Genomic DNA, 19,693 nt, shown 5'->3' with positions numbered 1-19,693 from the left:
TTCTTAAACCTGCCCAAACAGTGGACAACTGGAAAAAAAATGCTCTACAGGAAACTCACTTGATGTCAGCCCTTCACTAAATTTTGTTCTAGGATAGATATTAAGCATCAGAGTAGATCTTGTAGAAAGACTCTCTCTCTCTCTCTCTCTCTCTCTCTCTGAGGGAGAAAATCCCAAACATAAAACAAGCTAGTCTCTTAAGTCTTAAAGAACAAGAGTGAGGGAAAAAAAGGTGATGTTTATTAGGTGAATGACAAGTAAACCAATCAACAAGAGTTCACTGCACATGCTGGAAACAAGAAGTAAAATACAAACCATGGAATTTATTCAGAAATCATCACTTATCAAGTGTAATATATAACCTAGGAATAGATGCAATGCTAAGGGATGATTGGTGTTATGGCACATGAACCTTACCAACGCCGACAATGATCCAGGCACACATGAATTGATAGGCGGTAAATTCCTGCAATCCAGATTACATCAACTAGAACACTTCAGCAGCTGCTTTATTTGCTGGAAACTCCTGACGTTTCTCAACATAAGCAGATGGAAACCAGCCTGCTCTGCCTTTACATTCCCCCTCTGACCATCCTGATGGGCTCACCTGTTCAGTAAGAAACAAGATCTCATTAGACGTGGATCACATAAAAACAATAGACTTTAAGCATCAATACCAAGTTAATTATAATACAATATCATGTGACAACTTTCCATCTAAGTCAAAAGAGCAAACACAGGTCTAATTTTAGTCCGAAGCCAAGTGATGACATTACAATATTATTTATTATACATATTATATAATGCAAAACTCTTATCCACATGTACGCAACAGTGCCACATGGAACAGGCAGACAGTACATATAACACACACACACGCACAAGAAAATTGCATATAGAATCATACTACTATTGAGACATGATGTGTTATGGATCTAGATCCAGATTCATAACTGCATCCAGATCCACGTCCCTTCATGAAAGACGTTATTTGTATTGTATTTACATTCCTTCTTTACTCTTGTTCATATAATAAGAGAAAGAATCCCACACGTCAAGGGTGATTGAGGTTTTGGGTTGCTGCAGCCTCTCTCCCTTTCTCCTCTTTTCCTCTTGTCCCCTTCTATGCTGGTCGCATTGCCTGATTAACATGGTATCAGAGTGTGTTTGATTCTATATTGTTTAGTGAGATCAAAGGCTTGGCTGCTTCTTTTCTCTGTTCTATCTTCTTGTATCTTTCTTTCATCGTTCTATCTTATTTATTTCATTCTTTTTCTTGATATTCTCTCCTAAAACCCTAAATATTCATTTTTGTTCTTAAAAATCTCCTTTCTCGGTTTGGGTTTTCATATACCCTAAAATTATTTACTTTTCTCTGGTTTGGGGTTTTCTTTTACCCTACATATTGATTTATGCATCTCTTTTGTTGCTAAATCGATTTTCGCGTGAATATCTCTCCCTATTTCCTTCTTTAATCTCATTTCTTCCAAACTTCTTCAAAAACCAACCCCAGCAGCTGAATCAATTTCAGTTTCGTAACTGTATCTGATCAGCAAAAAAGACTTAAGACCAGTTTATTGCTGAATATTAATATTCTTCATATATTCTCAGTTCATTATTTTTCAGTAGCTTATTTGGGTATAAACCTGTTGCTTTCTTCCTTAAATCCTTGATTTCTCTTAAGTTTTCCATAATGGACTCTTCATCATCTTCTATTATTTCTACAAGTTTTATAAATTAGCTTGTCTCTGAAAAACTTACACATACCAATTTCCTCACATGGAAGAAACAAACCATTCCCTTTATCCGCAGCCAAGACCTTTCGGGTCATCTGGATGGATTAGTCCTGATCCCACCAGAATTTATCATGCAGGAAAAGAAGGATGATCAAGGGGTTGTTGTTTCTACTCATGTTTGGAATCCAGATTTTGTGTCTTGGATGAAGCGTGATCAAGCACTTGTGGCCTATATCCAATCCACTTTATCTCATAAAGTACTGATTAGTATTCCTGATGACTGCACAACTATTGAGCTTTGGGCGAAGTTGGTTCAAACATACTCTCAAGTGTCAGAAGCGAGAGTTATGTTCTTTAAAAGAGAGTTTCATAATCTCAAGGGCTCCATGACTATAATGGAGTATTTGAACAAGATGAAGCAAATTATCGATCAACTTGCTATGGTCAGTTGTGAAGTTTCAAAGAATGATAAAGTGCAGCAGGCACTTAATGAGCTTGGACCGGAGTATAGCGCTTTTTGCACCATGTTGTCTTGCTTCCCAGAGTTGCTGAGTTTTGAAGCATTGCGGCCTAAGCTGCTTAAATTCGAAATGAATATGTTTGGAGCATCAGAAGGGAATTCAGCCGCAACTGATAACCCTCTGAATCGCAATATGGAAGAGGACATGGAGGAATGCGAGGAGGACGAGAACGTGGACATGCAGGGAACGTGGACGTTGACGAAGCCTAAGAAATTCAAAAGTTTATTTGGTTCCCTTCAGTATTTGATGTTCACACATCCAAATCTGGTTTACGCTGTAAACCAAGTTTCCTAGTTTATGCATGTGCCATAAAAAAGACAAGGAGGTCATAAAGAGAATTTTAAGATATATTAAAGGTATCATATTAGATAGCCTCGTCTATAGAAGACCTTCATAGATCGTCTCAGACATTCCTGTTAGTGTCGTGGCCTATTCAAACATGGACTAGGGTAGTGATCCAATCACGCGCAGATCAGTTACAGGCTATGGAGTTTACTTATGCTCTCATTTGGTCTTTTAAGAAAGCAAAAGGCAAAGAACGGTAGCCAGATCTAGTACGATGGCTGAGTATCGTGCCATGGCTGTGGTCACAACCGAGATGTCTTGGATACGACATCTTTTAGTCAGTTTGCATTGAAAAATTACTTGTTCAATTCTCTACTGTGACAACAAGAGCACAATCGTAATATCTACCAATCCAGCTCAACATAAGAAGATGAAACATGTAGAACTAGACCAGAACTTTGTGGGAGAAAAGGTTGAGGACAAAGAGATACAGCCTAAGTTCATTCATAGGGAAGATCAGATTGCAGACTTATTTACCAAGTTGCTCACCATTGGCAGGGATTGACTTTTAAAAGGCACACTGTCCATGGTTCTTACCCATGCACAGTTTGAAGGGGCATGTTAAGGAATCGTGTATAACATGTTTTGTATTGACAGTTTCTATTTATAATGCTTGATGATGATATATTTGCCTTTCAAGTTAAAACCCTCTTATGTAATGGCAGTAATGTAATTTTCCATCATGTTTAATATAAAAGAGGAGACGTCCCAGCCCTAATCCTTATGTTGGACGTCCTTTCAATCTCTCCTTTCCCCTTCTCCCAATAGAATCTATCCACTGCACGTCTCCCTAGCCATGGCTTCACACATCTTCTAGGTTACTCTTGAGCATATTCATCCAATACTATCTAATAATAGATATATGCATGAATGTATGTATGTATGTATGTATGTATGTATGTATGTATGTATGTATGTATGTATACATCACACACACATATACATATGTATATATATGTATATATATATATAGAGAGAGAGAGAGAGTAAGCTTCATATAAATTGCAATTGCACCACTAAGAAAGAGATGGTGTAAAATTGCAGCACCTAGCCTTAGGCAGTCACCTCTCTCCTTAAGGCAGGCACCTTTTAAAAGGTTTAGCTCAACTAACACCACTATAATTTAAAGGATCATGGTTAAGAAATACAACCTGCCGAACAACAACATAATCACCGACCTCCAAGCTTAGCTCCTTCTCTGACTCAGCAATGAATGCAAGCATAGCCTGAAATGTTGGAAAAGTGTAAAGCTATGTCATTGGATAAATGCAAAAATTTAGTCTAAATCCAGATTCAAATCTCAAAACCATACTTGTGCCCCAAAATACAGTGTCTTCTCTGAACTGCTCTCTGATGGAAAGATAGGAGGAGCAGATTCCTTGCGCTGTTTTTCTGAAATCATCTGTAGGGGAAAGCATCTTTTATACAATGCACACTGAAAATTAAGACAAGGTTGAAATATGAAAGGAAGGAAACAGCTTCAACCAACCTCTGCTTCCACCTCATCAAGAAGTACAGCTACTCGACGGTGATAACTTTTTTCTGCATTAACCTTGAAAAGAAATTATTGATTGGATAAATATGCTAAAAGAGTAATTGTCAGATCAATAAACCAACATTTATACAAATTCATACCAAGGAAAGTAGACGTTGGTGTGTCAGTCTCTGCTGTTGAGCTTCAACTGCAGCAAGTGCGGCTGCAGCTTCCTTTCCTAGAACTGCCATGTTTGCTTTTATTTCATGCATTTTGGATTCAGATGCTTTCAACTTAACAACATTCTCAGTACTGGGAATCTCTTTAACTCTTGCTTGCCTTTTTGAAACTTCTGCTGCCTATTTAATTTGTTATATAAATTTAAAATATAAAATCAGTATAGCAATGATGCTATGACCAATTACCATCAGAAATGATCAGATATAATTGATGTTTTAGGAATTATCTTTAACAGGAAACTCAAATTTTAATTGCCTGCAACTCAGCTTCATGTCTCATTCGACTATAACGTTGAGCAAGATGCCGAGCATCTTCTAAAGGAGTACCTGTGGCCATTGCTTTTAGGGGCTCTATAATCTGAAAACAATGTGAATGACATGAACAGACTTGTTGAAGACATAACCATGCATTTACTTTTAAAAATTATGCCAAGCAGTTTGCACATAGCCGTGAAGCCTTGAAAAATCAAAAACTACAATATAGATGATCTACAGAGTTGTGATTCATAAGCAGGTCCACTAAAAAGGACTTGATCTTACCTCCAAGGACAAAACTCTGTTCAATTCTTCAGTTTCTCTAACCACATTAGTGCAAGCTTCACCATACAAGGAGGAAGCGTTTGCAAGTAATGCATTATCAGTTACCTCTACACCATATTTAGAGCATTCTTCTGACAATTTTGATTCTGAAAAACATGATTCATCCATCATATTCGAAACACAACAGTAATTTTCAAATATTTGAAGAAAACCTCTTATCAGTCATAGAATTAACACCCTGAATACAAAATTTATTTTCAGAATTCATGCTGCAGGTTACCTTTATGAAACCCTCAACTATAAAAAGTAAATCAAAGTTGTGATCAACTTGCCTACTTCATTTCTCTTACATCCTACGGATGTAATAGCTTCAGTAGCCCGAACAATTTCTCTCTGAAATTCCTGCGATGCATTAAAAGAAAATCTTTACAGAGAAAAAATGGCAGTTTGGACCCCATTAGAAAAGCTAATTGCTATCTGCCTTCAACATTTCTGAAGTAAATCATGTCATCGAGGTCATTTTTTGCACCCAAAGTTATAAAATCTGCTATGGCCAAAATTTGTCTTATGGAATGATTGCTTGTATTATACTTTATCCGGGCATTAAGTATGTTATGTGGCCCAACAGATTAGAGGAGAATTAAATGTCACTTCTTTCTTTTTAACTATGACTCAAGAAATCCTAAAATTCTGTGGCATCAGAAATCTTGGCATTATCCTACACAATCAATTCCTGGTATGTGCATGTGCCCTTGCTTTAATTCTTCTCTTTCCATTATATTTCCTTTTCACATGAAAATCTCATGAGTCCTTTTCTTCCTTCATTCTTTTTCCCTCTTTCCCTCTTCTAATCCTTTTGTTATTACATTTCCTAGTTTCCCTTCATTATAAACACAACCTTACCTTTTTTTGCACCATTTTGCGTACGGAAGATGGTTATTCCTAAAACAACTTGCCAAGACCTTTAGGATACATTGATACCATCTGCCAAAATCTCAGAACCACATAAAAACTGCCCGTAGGCACTAGATAAACCAATCAGCTGTTGACACCTAAAAATCCAGCTAATCAAGAGAGGCCACCTGCACAACACCTGGATCTAAATCTTTAATCTCAAATCCCAGATAAAAAAGTGTATAGATAGGAGTCTACTACTCCATGCCCTTAGTTTAGGCTATCTAGACTGAGTAAAGGAGTAACACATCCTTGAAAGCTGAGCTAAGCATAATGCTCATACCCAATATCAAAACAACAAATGAAGGCACAAAGAGAACACACACAAAGGGAGCATATGAAGAGAAACTTCATTCCATAAAGAAAATGAGAGAATACAACAGAATATAGAGTCAACTCCCCTTTCCTGCAACTCTGACTGTTCTGGACCAAAATGGTCCTCTTGCATTGCCTGAACACTAAAGAATGACAATGTACTATAATTACATAGTATTACATGAGTGGATATTGCCCACATAGGAAATACGCCATAAACACACACATTCTTCAACACTTGCACCTCAAATTTAAGATGATGTAAACACAATGATTCCAAGTTTGAAGAGGAATTTTTGAAACGCTCTGAATGAAAAACTTTTGTTGAAACAATGTGCAATCTGATTGGTTGTTCCAATACATAATAATGAGACGACTCATTCCAAATAAGCTTGGCAAGTAAAATGATAATATATCTCAATGTGCTTTTTTTCTAACGAAACTCAGGATTTTTGGCTATATGAATGGTAATTTGATTGTCACAATGTGATGAGGTCACCTCTTTTATCTTCACTCCCATATCCTCTAACAGCTATCTCAACCATAGTACCTTTACAATGACTTGAATGGTTGCTCTATATTCAGCTTCAACTGTGGACAAGGCAATTTTCTACTGCTTCTTACTCTTCCATGGACCATGACATAAGAGAGTCTCCCAAAAACACACAAGACCCCGAAGTGGATTGTCTGTCTCCAGACACTCCTCCAAAGACTGAAAATCTCTATAAAAAGAGATTTTGTGTATAAACACAATACTAGAAACACAAAGTATGCACAAAGGCATAAAAGGAGAACTCTCACAAGTGCACAAAGGCACGGATACAAATGCACAAACGTAAAAAAATATCAACTTCAATATGTTGGGTCCCAAAAGGGGGCTTTACAAAAGTGTAAGTTAAAGGGGGTAACACCCCATATTTATAATACAAGGGAGAGAGGGAATGAGGGAGTGTTGGGCTCCCAACGGCTCTAAATAGAGCTGTTGGGAGTCCAACAGCTCTCTCTACTTTATGCTTTTTGACTTTGGTCAAAAAAGCATAAAGCCAAATAAGTCCAAAACTAAACTAAAAAAGAAACCTAACCTAGTTAAATAAACTAACCTAATCCTAACTAAACTTAAAAGTAAACTAAAACTATGAGATTACATATTAAATTATGTTACATTATTTAACACCCCCCTCAAACTTAGGGTGACATAACCGAAAGTTTGCCAAGAAGGAAGTTAAATCTTGGAGAGCACAGCGCTTTGGTGAAGAAGTTTGCTAGTAGGTATTCTGATGTAACATATGGAAGGTCTATGGTTATTCTTAAGTATTCTTCACAAACATAGTTGCAGTCCATCTCAATGTGCTTCGTACGCTCATGAAATGTATGATTTTTGGCAATATAAATTGCACTTTTATTATCACAACATAATTTTGTGAGCCCTTGAACTTGAATATTCATATCTTCCAGCAAGTTGCGAATCCAAACAATCTCCATGGTAGTAGATGTCATGTCTCTATATTCGGCTTTTGTGGATGAAAGTGAGACGTTATGTTGTTTCTTGCATCTCCAAGAAATTAAAGATCCACCTAAAATAATACAAAAACCAGTGGTGGAGTGACGGTTATTTGGGTCACCTCCTCAATCAGAGTTAGTATAAACAATTAAATTCAATTCAGAAGAAGATAGAAATACCCCATTGTTTACTGTACCTTTTATGTATCTGATGATGCGGAGAATGGCGCTCATATGAACTGAAGTAGGTGCATGTTGAAACTGACTAGCAACATGTACTGCATGAGAAATATCAGTCCTCGTAATGCTGAGATACGTTAAAGATCCAACCAGTTGTCAGTAAGGTGTGGGATCTTTTAGGAGAATCTCATCATCAATCTTCATCTTTGAGCCTACTATTTCAGGAGTTTCACAGACCTTGTCATCTGTGATTCCTGATCTGTCAAGAATCTAACAAGCAAGTTTAGTTTGAGACAAAAAATAGCCTCTGTGAGAATAAGCAACCTTAATTTCCAAAAAATATGTCAGACTTCCTAAGTCTGACATTTCAAATTTTGAAGTCAGGATAGATTTACTGCTCTTGATTCCTTTGACATCATCACCTGTTATTAACATATCATCAACATATAACAGTAATATAACAATCTCTACGTCAGATTTCTTAACAAACAATGCAGTGTCAGTATAGCATGAAGTAAAACCATTTTCAATCATTACATTTTTAAACCTATCGTGCCAAGCCTTGGGAGCTTGTTTCAAGCCATAAAGAGTTTTACCAAGACAAAGAACTTTATTTTTAGGAATTTTCATACCAAATGGAGCATCCATGTAGACTTCTTCATTAAGATCACCATTTAGAAAGGCATTTTTGACATCCATTTGGTAAATATTCCATTTTCTAATGAAAGCAATGGTGATGAGACATCCGACAGTAACCATACGAGCTACTGGAGCAAATGTCTCTTCATAGTCAATCTCGTATTCTTGACTATACCCTTTAGCTACAAGACGAGCTTTATACCTCTCAAGAGATCTATCACTCTTGGTTTTGACTTTGAACACCCATCGGCATTGTATAGTTTTATTTTCACTGGGAAGCGTTTGAAATTCCCAAGTGTTGGCTTTCCTAAGCGCTTTGAGTTCATTCTCCATGGCTTCTCTCCATTCAATACATCGTTTGGCATCTTCAAAAAAATTCGGTTCAAAATATGAGTGAATGGCACTTAAGCAAGCCCGATATTTAGGAGAGAAAGAATCAAAAGATACGAATCTAGAGGGAGTTCTTCTAGTTCTCTCGGTTCTATTAGGGTTTGAACCATGTGGGGGGATAGATTCGCTAGGTTCACTATATTGCTCAATAGCACTTCTAAAGGAGAGTCTATCTCTATGAGTATAGGTGATAGGGTCTCTAGTTATATTTTCCTCTTGAGAGGTAGTAGGATTAGAGTTATTGTTGATTTCAACCACTACATTGTCACTATTATATGTTGATTCATCATCACTAGAGATATCATCATCTTTAGATAAAAGATCATAGAGAAAGAAATAGTCAGCATTTTCTAAATGAGATTCATTCTTTTCAAAACCACTATCATTTTCCAAAAATGTTACATTCCTTAAGACATATAACTTATCATTTTTAGTATCATAACATCGAAACCCTTTTTGGGTTTCGGAGTAGCCAAGAAAAGCACAAGGAATGGCTTTAGGTGAGAGTTTATCATTCTTATCTGTAAGGACAAAGCACTTACAACCAAAAACTCTCAATCTATTATAATCGGGTTCTTTTTCATATAGAGTTTCGAAAGGAGAGATTTTATCTAAATTTTTGGATGGAAGACGATTAATAAGATAAACTGAAGCAAGAGCCGATTCGGCCCAAAAAAATTTTGGAATACTTTGGGAAATAAAAAGGGTTCTAGTGGTTTCAATGATATGCCTATGCTTCCTTTCGGCTAACTCATTTTGTTGTGGGGTCTTAGGATACGATCTTTGATGGACAATACCATAGTCTTCAAGATATTTCTTAAATTCATTGGAAAGATATTCGCCTCCGGAATCGGTCCTAAAAATCTTTAAATTACTATTAAATTGATTCTTAATTATCATATGATATGATTTAAAACATGAAAACACTTTGTGCTTATGTTTAAGGAAATATATCCAACAATATCGGGAAAAATCATTCACAAAAATCACATAATAGGCAAAGCCTCCCTTGGATATGACGGGTGTCGGTCCCCAAACATCCGAATGAACAATTTCAAAAGGTTTTGTAGTAAACATAGATCTTTGTTCAAAAGGCATACTTCTTATCTATGTCACAGGGATTCGGCTAGGAGGGTGCCGCACCCGCGTCGACGCGACTCGACGCGGGTGCGGGTGCCGCACCGGGTGCGGTCAACCCGATCCTGGGTGCGTTGACCGCACCCAGGATCATTAAGGTCCATTTTTTTTTAAAAAAAAAAATTGCCCAAATGGGCTTCTCGAATTTTTTTTCAAAAAAAATTATGATGAGTCAGTTGCTGACAGTCTGTCAGCTGCTGACAGCTGCAAAATAAAAAAAAAAACCTTATTCCCCGACCCCCTTTATATATATATATATATATATATATATATATATATATATATATATATATATATATATATATATATATATATATATATATATATATATATTACATTTTTGCCCCTGCCGCACCCCCGCACCCGGGTTTTTTGGAAGTGCCGAATCCCCGCACCCGCACCCGCGCCCGCACCCGCACCCATGTGACATAGCTTCTCATTTTTTCAAGAATACAATCATTACAAAAGAAAGTACTTTTATAAAGATTTTTAATAAAATGCAAATAGGATAACTTGGTGATGTTGGGATGACCATGTCTTTTGTGTCAAACATTTATATTTTTATGTTGGGCCACATTACAAAAAAGGGTTTTAGCGATTTGGAGAGAATCCACATAGTACAAGTCTCCCTTCCTAGAGCCTTCCCCAATCAACTTCCTGGACCGGTGATCCTGTATTAAACACTTATTAGATGAAAATTAAATGTCACATCCAAGGTCCGAGAGTTGAGAGACGGAAAGTAAGTTCAAATTCGATTTAGGTATAAATCTAATTTTGGGAATAAAAAAATTTTGAGTTTCAAAGTTTCCAATCCCCTTAATTTCAAGAGAAGTGTCATCCGCAGTTAAAACAAAATATGGTGATAAACTTTTAGAATATTCGGAAAGAGAAGAGATGTTTGGAGACATATGAAAAGATGCACTCGAATCTAAAAGCCAAGAAGTTTTACCTGGAGGAGAAGGAGTGGATACGGCGGCACTGGAAATAGCTCCCTTAAGAGGTTGAAGAGCTTCTATAATTTGATTTAGAGAGAGAGCTTCATTTGTAGATTCCTCTTTTTGTGGTTGAGATGTGGTTGCCATTGCAAGTAGTTTCTTCCATTTAGGACAAACCGGTTTGATGTGACCGGGTTCCTTGCAAAAGTGGCACACAATTTTGTTATTGTCCCTTCTTCCGCCTTGACCACCTTTGTATCCTTGATTTTGGTTTTTAAAGTGAGGAGGTTTATATGTCCTCAAGTTGTTGCCGAGCCTAGACACGGCATTAGCTCCATCACATTCATCTTGATTTGTGGGCATTGCAAGAACACTTGGATTTTGCTTGCTAATGCCCATACGAGTTTCCTCTCCACTTAACTTGGTAATAACATCTTCAATGGAAGGAGATGTGAAAGAAGATAGAAGAGAGGACCGAATTTGTTCAAATTCGGGTCGAAGACCATTTAGCAAGTTAAAGAAGTGATCTTCCTCTAATTGCTTGTATCTAAGTTCAATAGCTTCGCCACTCCACTTGGGCTCAAGCATGACAAGCTCATCTCAAATAGAGGATAATTCGGCAAAGTACTCACGAATAGACATCTCATTTTGTTGTAGGGTCAAGGCCCTCTTTTGAAGATAGTACTTGTGAGATAAGTCTCGTGAAGTATACATCTTTTCAAGATAATGCCAAGCTTTAGAGGCTTTCTTGAATTTGATGATGTTGGCATTGATCTTGGTTTCAACGAATGAGAAGATCCAAGATAGGATTTTGAAGTTTCTCATTTCTCATTCCACATGTTTCTTTGAATATTCTTCAAGATCCTTTTGTCTTTCTTCTCCTTCAAGAATTTTGATTTCTCCTTTTTCAACCATCGTAATTTTTGGTTCGGGTTCCGTTATGGAACCTTGAACATATCCCTAAAAGCCCCTTTCCTTTAATATGAGCTTCCATATTTTCGGCCCATACATGATAATTAGAACCATTGAGCTTAAAGCCAAGAGAGAAATGAGAGTCTTTTTCACCCATTAGATAGATAAGATGAAGGGGAAAAATACGTACCACAAAGATATTTTAACTCTTACTTGTTGTAGTAATCTTCCAAAATATTTGATGAAGAGAAGTCTTCACGCCAATCTCGAAAAAATTGAAGGCACGCTTTTCGAGGCACTCAATTTTGTGAAGAATCACAAGATTTTCCTTCTCAAGCAACCTTGCTCTGATACCATGTGAAAATCTCTATAAAAAGAGATTTTGTGTATAAACAGAATACTAGAAACACAAAGTGTGCACAAAGGCATAAAAGGAGAACTCTCACAAAGGCACGGATACAAATGCACAAAGGCATAAAATGAGAACTCTCACAAGTGCACAAAGGCACGGATATAAATGCACAAACATAAAAAAATATCAACTTCAATATGTTGGGTCCCAAAAGGGGGCTTTACAAAAGTGTAAGTTACAAGGGGGTAACACCCCATATTTATAATACAAGGGAGAGAGAGGGAACGAGGAAGTGTTGGGCTCCCAACGGCTCTAAATAGAGTTGTTGGAAGTCCAACAGCTCTCTCTACTTTATGCTTTTTGACTTTGGTCAAAAAAGCATAAAGCCAAATAAGTCCAAAATTAAACTAAAAAAGAAAAAGAAACCTAACCTAGTTAAATAAACTAACCTAATCCTAACTAAACTTAAAAGTAAACTAAAACTATGAGATTACATATTAAATTATGTTACATTATTTAACAAAGACTTCATCACAATAAGCTCTCCAATATAGAAGAAGCAAAGAAGAATAAGACATAGTGCATAGTATCCCTGACATATCTGATGATTCTCACATTGCTGCTAGATGAGTGGACCTAGAATCACTCATGAACTGGCTCAAAATATGAATTGCAAAAGTAATATCAGGTTTAAAAATAGTCAAATAGATCAAACTCCCTACCAACTGCTTGTACACTATAGGATCCTCAAGGAGCTCTCCATTTGTGTGCCTTAGCTTGCTCTACACTATAGATCAAACTCCCTACCAACTGCTTCCACAGGCTCCAACAGGCGTATCTACTCACTGATAAAATATATATATCTTTTACTGTGTTTGTAAACTGAAATACCCATCAAGGTATTTCAGTCATTTCAGCTTGTAATAGGTGTCAGTCCACTAGGGAGTGACAACTCTTTTTTTGTCTTTTTTTATTTTCTTTACTTTTCCTTTTTGACTGATGTAATGAATGTTTTGGGAGCTGGCGGCCCAAGAGCTAGTTGGGCTAGCCCTTGTGTATGGAAGTGCCTACATAAAGGCACTCCCTCACTTGTATTATGTGATGCTTGTTTCCAAGCATATTTGAATAAAGGCCTATATTTTTAATTGTGTTCTTACTCTCTTTTGAGAGATTATGTGTTAGCCCTTAAAGGCTTTTTGTATTTGGTCTATTAAAGGCTTTTTTACTTGTGTGTGCACCTTTGTAGCCACCTATGTCACATGGGTGCGGGTACGGGTGCGACACGGGTGCGGCATAATTTCAAAAATTTTGGACACGGGGACTCGGCTATATATATGTATATATATTTTTAAAATATATATATATAACAATAATAAGACTCGGTCAAAGTTGTGCCCATTAGGGGACACGGTGTTAGAAAATAATATATACGTATATATTTATAATCTTTTTACTATATGTATATTTAAAAATATATATATAAAAAGATCAATTTTTTTTAGTTTTTATACGTCTTTTGCCCTAAAAAATAGACAAAAATAAACTCGGTCAAAGTTGACCAAGTCCAAAATGTGGATGGACTCGGCCCCGATGCGTTGACCGAGTCTAACACTTGGTTGACCATGTCCGCCCCATGTCCAAAGCCGCACCGTGTCGGGGCGTGTCGACGCGGGTGCGTCCGTGTGACTTAGGTAGCCACTTTGTGGCATTGTATTTGTGCACTTTTATTTCATTACATGGTATTAGAGCCTTCGGTGATCTTGGGTGAAAGCTTATATGTAAAGAGGAGGATCATGGGATTGTGGGGCATTGGTTCATTGGCTTGTTGCTTCGAGTCAAACTTTTTCAGCACTTTTTTCATGCTATCTTCTTTCTTCTCTTTCTTTTCTCTATTCTTTCCTCCACTATGGCTGATAAAGAAATTGCAACGGTTGTTCCCATCAAATTTGATGAAAAAAACTACATGTGAGTTGTGGCGGTAAAAAAAATTATCATGAGTAAAGATTCGTGGCATTTTGTTGATGGATTCGCATTGGAACCACAACCAATTCTTACAAAATTGGTTGTTAGAAGCAATGGTGAATCCAAAGAAGAAAGTCATAAGGGATTGAAAGAGAAAAGGCTATGCTTGAATACAAAAAGACCTATAAAGAGTGGGAAGTAGGTCATGCCAAGGTTCTTTCCCTCTTTATGGGTAGTATGTGTAATGAAATGGATTCGATCCAATAAACATGCAAGAACACACTGCAATCAAGTAGAATACGAATAGTTGAACCACCCACACAAGGGTCAAATAATCTTTGTTATTGCATAGAAGCACTCTTGAAAGAGAGTGAGAAATACAAGGGCCACACATGCCTATTTATAATACAAATGAGAGCTAAAGGGAGCAGCTCCATATGACTTTTGGGTTGCTCCCAGCAGTCACATTTGTGACCGTTGGGGGCAGCTCCAACAGCTATATAGAGTTATCCCATCATTCTGAAAAAGAATGACAAAAAATACAAAAAATAAAAATGTAAAAAAGTAAAAAATAAAAAGGTCAGCCCCTAATAGGTTGATGCCTATTACAGGAAAAGACCGAAATACCCTTGATGGGTATTTCGGTTTACACAAGTATATATATATATATATATATATATATATATATATATATATATATATATATATATATATATATATATATCTTAACACCCCCCTCAAACTCATGGTGGAACAACTGAGAGTTTGCCAAGTAGGAAGTGAAATCTAGGTGACGAGAGCGCTTTGGTGAAGAAGTCTGCTAGTTGATACTCTGATGGAGCATAAGACAATGTGATGGTCTTTCTCTGGAATTCTTCATGAACATAGTAGCAATCCATTTCAATATGTTTTGTCCTCTCATAGAATGTATGATTGCTTGCAATGTATATAACGCTCTTGTTGTCACAGCATAATCTGAAGGGTTCTGCGATGTGGATCCCAAATCCTCCAGTAGTTGCCGCAGTTATACTAACTCAGATGTTGTTACCATGACACGATACTCAACTTTAGTGGAAGAGAGAGACACCTTATGTTGTTTCTTGCATCGCCGTAAAATTAGAGAATCACCTACAAAAACACATAAACCAGTGGTTGAGCGTCGATCATTCACATCCCCTCCCCAGTCAAAATCAGAATATGCAATGACTTCTAGGGAGAAAGAGGACAAAAATAATTCATGATTGATGGAATTCTTAATATATCTAATAATTCTCATTACAGCACTCATATGTACTATAGTAGGAGTATGTTGAAATTGACTAACAAAGTGAATAGCATGGAAGATATGAGAACGAGTAATAGAAAGATAAGACAAACTTTCAATCATTTGTCTGTATAGAGTTGGATCTTGCAGAGGTTCTCCATCATCTTTCTTCATTTTTGCATTTATGACTTCGTGAGTGTCAACCTGTTTTTATCTGAAAGTCCTAATCGTTCAATGATCTCTACTGCATAATTAGTCTGCTATGTCACATGGGTGCGGGTGCGGGTGCGGGTGCGGGTGCGGGTGCGGGTGCGGGTGCAGGGATTCGGCACTTCCAAAAAAACCGGATGCGGGGGTGCGGCAGGGGAAAAAATGTAAAATATATATATAAGGGGGTCTGGGGGTTCCCCCGGCGTGGGTCGGGGGTCCAATTTTTTTTTTGCTGGTGTGTTTGTTTGAAGACTTGTTACCCACGTTCTGCTTGTTGTGTACTTTGGCGCAACAGGACAAAATCGATGAACCGAAAGGATTGGCAATCTGATCGACCCAGCCTGCTGCGTTCTGCTGACTATCATGATTCAATCATGTCTGAAACTCCCTGGTCTTCACGAAAAAAGATATAAGCGAAAGGTTTGATGTGGTTTGTTGGAGAGAGTCTTCACGAGGCCTACGGCTCCACTGCCACACCACTGCTCAAATTTCATTTTATATACAGTTGCACACTGATGACAGCTAAAAGAAATTTATTGGATTTGACATGTGAAAAAGAGAGGTTTATACAAGGCTACGGCTAGAGCACCCATCTCGTAACGAGAAAAGTGAATACTAATAGCCACCAAGGCTACCACCACCATTATCATTTATTATGGAGAGAGAAAATCCTTGACGAAGAAGGATCTGGATGGTTGAAGGATAAAGACTTCAAAAGGCTCTTGAATTTTGGTTTTAATTTTTGAGGAAGATGGATCATCATTTCCAAGTTAACAGTATGTTTTCCAACGCTGCGAATTAATTGTTTGGAGGCAGGAATAGCATAGGATGCCAACAAAGCTCGTCAGATGTCGTGGACACAAGTGCCCCTTTATAAAACAAGAGCAGCAGCAGCAAGCAGCTGTCATCAGAAAAAAAAAATTTTAAATTCTGCAGCCCATTTCATAGGGCAATTTTTTTTTGAAAAAAAAAATCCAAAAAAAATGGACCGAAATGACCCTGGGTGCGGTCAACGCACCCAGGATCGGGTTGACCGCACCTGCGTTGAGTCTCGTCGACGCGGGTGTGGCACCCTGCTAGCCGAATCCCTGTGACATAGTTAGTCTGTGATAAAAAATAACCACGAGATGAGTAGGTTACTTTTATTCCAAGAAAATATCGTAAAAAGCGAAGAACTGTCATATTAAAGTTGGCTTTAAGCACATCTTTGATATGATTAACTCTCTGTTTGTCACCTCCTGTGATTATCATATCATTTACGTAAAACAGTAATATGACCATCCCTGCATTGGAAGACTTAACAAATAACACAGTGTCAGTAAAACAAGATTTAAAATAAAGTTGTGTCATCACATTACTGAACCTATCATACCAAGCTTTGGGAGCTTGTTTTAAGCCATACAAGGCTTTTCGTAACTGAAGTGTTTTCTCATATGCTAAATTCAAGCTTGGTGGACGATCCATGTAAACCTCATCGTCTAGATTGTCATTCAAAAAAACATTTTTTACGTCCATTTGAAATATAGGTCATTTTCTAATTGATGCTATAGAAATGAGAGTTCTAATAGTGGTCATTCGAGCAATAGGAACAAACGTCTCATCGTAGTCTATTCTCTATTCTTGATTGTATCTCTTGCCTACTAACCTGACTTTGTATCTTTCTAATGTCTCATCGCATTTAGTTTTTATCTTGTAGACCCATCTACATCCTATAGTCTTCGTTTAGGTAATGTTTGGATTTCTCAAGTTTTTGCTTTTTTCAAAGCTTCTAATTCATTATTTATTGCCTTAATCCATTCTTGATGATATTTAGCCTCATGGTAAGATATTGGTTCTGAATGAGTAGATAGTCATTAGGCATGATCTATACTTTGGTTCAAAGGAATCATATGATACAAATCTACTAGGAGCTTTTGAAATTCTTATGAATTTTCTAAGACAAAGAATTTACCTCTTGATTTTGAAAATATCTTTCTAAAGCACATAGTGGATGATCTTCGGTACGTCGAGCATAGGTTTATATGTTATTGTAAGATAGATCTATTATTAAAAAACCCATTCATATTCTCATTTGCATCATGAGTGTCTTCATTTTCACTCTCATGCACATCATGAATTTTTCACACCTTTCATGTTCATTGACAAGGTCAAAAAGAAACGAATAATCACAATTCTCTTGGTCATTTTCTTTGCTAAAACCATTTTCAAGTAAAGTGACATTTCAAGAAACATATAATTTGTTTCTTTTAATGTCATAACATCTATATCCCTTTTGGTTTTCAGCATAGCCTAAGAAAACACAAGGGATTATTTTGGAGAAAGTTTGTCATTCTTATTAGTAAGAATAAAACATTTACATCCAAAAACTCTTAACTTTTTATAATCGGAAGATGTTTTAAATAATTTTTCAATAAGAGAGATACTTTCAATGTTTTTTGAAGGCATTCTATTTATCAAATAAACTGCCGTAAGAGCGGCTTCCGCCCAAAAAACTTTTGGAACATTTTTAGACACAATAAGTGTTCTAATGGTCTCAATAATGTGTCAATGCTTCCTCTCGGCAAGTTCATTTTGTTGAGGAGTGTATGGACAAGATTTTTGGACAATCGCATGTAGGCCAAGATAATTTTCGAACTCTTTTGACACAAATTCTCCCCTGGAATCAGTTCTAAAGATTTGAATATTGGTTTTAAATTTATTCTTTATATATCAATGAAATTTTTTAAAACAATCAAATACTTCTGATTTCTGTTTAAGAAAAAATATTAAAGAGTGTCTACTATATTCATTTACGAACACAACATATTAGGATTCACCTCCTTTGGATATAATTGGAGTCGGTTCCCACACATCTGAATGCACTAACTCAAATGGATTTTTATATATAAAATGTCTTGGTCCAAAAGGCAAAATCTTCATTTTACCAAGAATGCAATCTTCACAAGTAAAATTTATCTTTATAATTGGTAAGAAATGGAAACAAGTATAATTTGGACACGCTAGGATGTCCTAGTCTTTTGTGCCAATTTTTTATATCTTTCTTCTCCACAAAATTATAAAAAGTTTGTTTTGTTAACTCAAGATTGTCTATTATACAGAGATCTCCTCTTCTATGGCCTCGCCCAATCGGCTTCCCAGATTGGAGATCCTATATTAAACAATCATTAGATGAAAATTGTATCTTTCATCCATGATCCATAATTTGAGAAACAGATAAGATATTTAAGTTTAATTTTGGTACTACTCTAATATTTGGTATATGAAAGTTCGGTTGTTTTTGAAAAATTTCAAAACTTTTGATTTTTAAAGACGTTCCATCAACAGTTGAAACATACGAATTATTTAGATTAGCATGACATTCAGATAATATGGACTCATTTGGAGTCATATGAAAAGACGCACCGGAATCAAGAATCTAAGAAGTTTTACCAGGGTCACCACTTGTGGATACGGTCGCTCCCGAAAATGAAGAAGCTTGAACTTTGAACATTGGTTGTAGTGCCTTCATTAGTTGAGCCAAAGACAGTGAGCCGGTACTTTTGGAGTCGTTTACATTATTCCTTTCAATCGAAGCGACTCTTTTGTCATCTCTATGATCATCTTTCTTTCTTTTAGGATAAAAGGGCTTGATGTGTCCCGGTTCATAACAATGATAGCATATAATTTTGCTACCTTTTTTGTATTCATGATCTCTTCTTTTGTCGCTTTTTTCATAGTTATTGAAATTTCTTTCATTCTTATTTTTTACGAAATGAAAAGGTTTATAGCTTCTAGTGTGATTATCGGGCTTTGACATAGCAAGCACAGATTCTTCATCCTTTGAAATGGATGGTTTCTTCAATCTATTTTTTTCCATAGTTAACTCCTCAAGAGTTTCAACTATGGTTGGTACGCCTCCTCTATGAAGAAGAGCTGACTTGGTTCCTTTAAATTTGGGTATAAGCCTGTTAATAAATTGGCAGAAATGTTTCACTTTAATTTGATTTTCACGGATATCTACATCTCGAGGACAATGTCATTTTGGCTCAAGAAGAGCCAATTCATCCCAAAGGAGAGAGAGTGCATTGTAGTATTCTCTAATGCTCATT

General features: G+C 36.6%; 1 protein-coding gene across 1 annotated transcript in view; it reads right to left on the bottom strand.

Moving 5' to 3' along the window:
- Positions 1–223: 223 nt before the first annotated feature.
- Positions 224–19,693, bottom strand: part of LOC149834586 (SH3 domain-containing protein) — a 39,134-nt gene continuing 19,664 nt past the window's right edge. Inside the window, exons 3-10 of the mRNA XM_090010199.1 lie at positions 5,188–5,257; positions 4,856–5,001; positions 4,572–4,673; positions 4,238–4,435; positions 4,092–4,154; positions 3,915–4,004; positions 3,754–3,828; positions 224–607 (exon numbers count right to left, since the gene is read on the bottom strand). Of these exons, the coding sequence (XP_089866325.1) occupies positions 488–607; positions 3,754–3,828; positions 3,915–4,004; positions 4,092–4,154; positions 4,238–4,435; positions 4,572–4,673; positions 4,856–5,001; positions 5,188–5,257 (864 nt within the window). The 3' untranslated portion in view covers positions 224–487. The remainder of the gene's footprint in view (positions 608–3,753; positions 3,829–3,914; positions 4,005–4,091; positions 4,155–4,237; positions 4,436–4,571; positions 4,674–4,855; positions 5,002–5,187; positions 5,258–19,693) is intronic.

The sequence above is a fragment of the Nuphar pumila genome, chromosome 6 (genome assembly GCF_984573655.1).
Source record: "Nuphar pumila chromosome 6, dmNupPumi1.hap1.1, whole genome shotgun sequence".
NCBI classification, from domain to species: Eukaryota; Viridiplantae; Streptophyta; class Magnoliopsida; order Nymphaeales; family Nymphaeaceae; genus Nuphar; species Nuphar pumila.
Note: the sequence above shows the minus strand (reverse complement) of the source record. Positions and strands in the feature narration are given on the sequence as shown.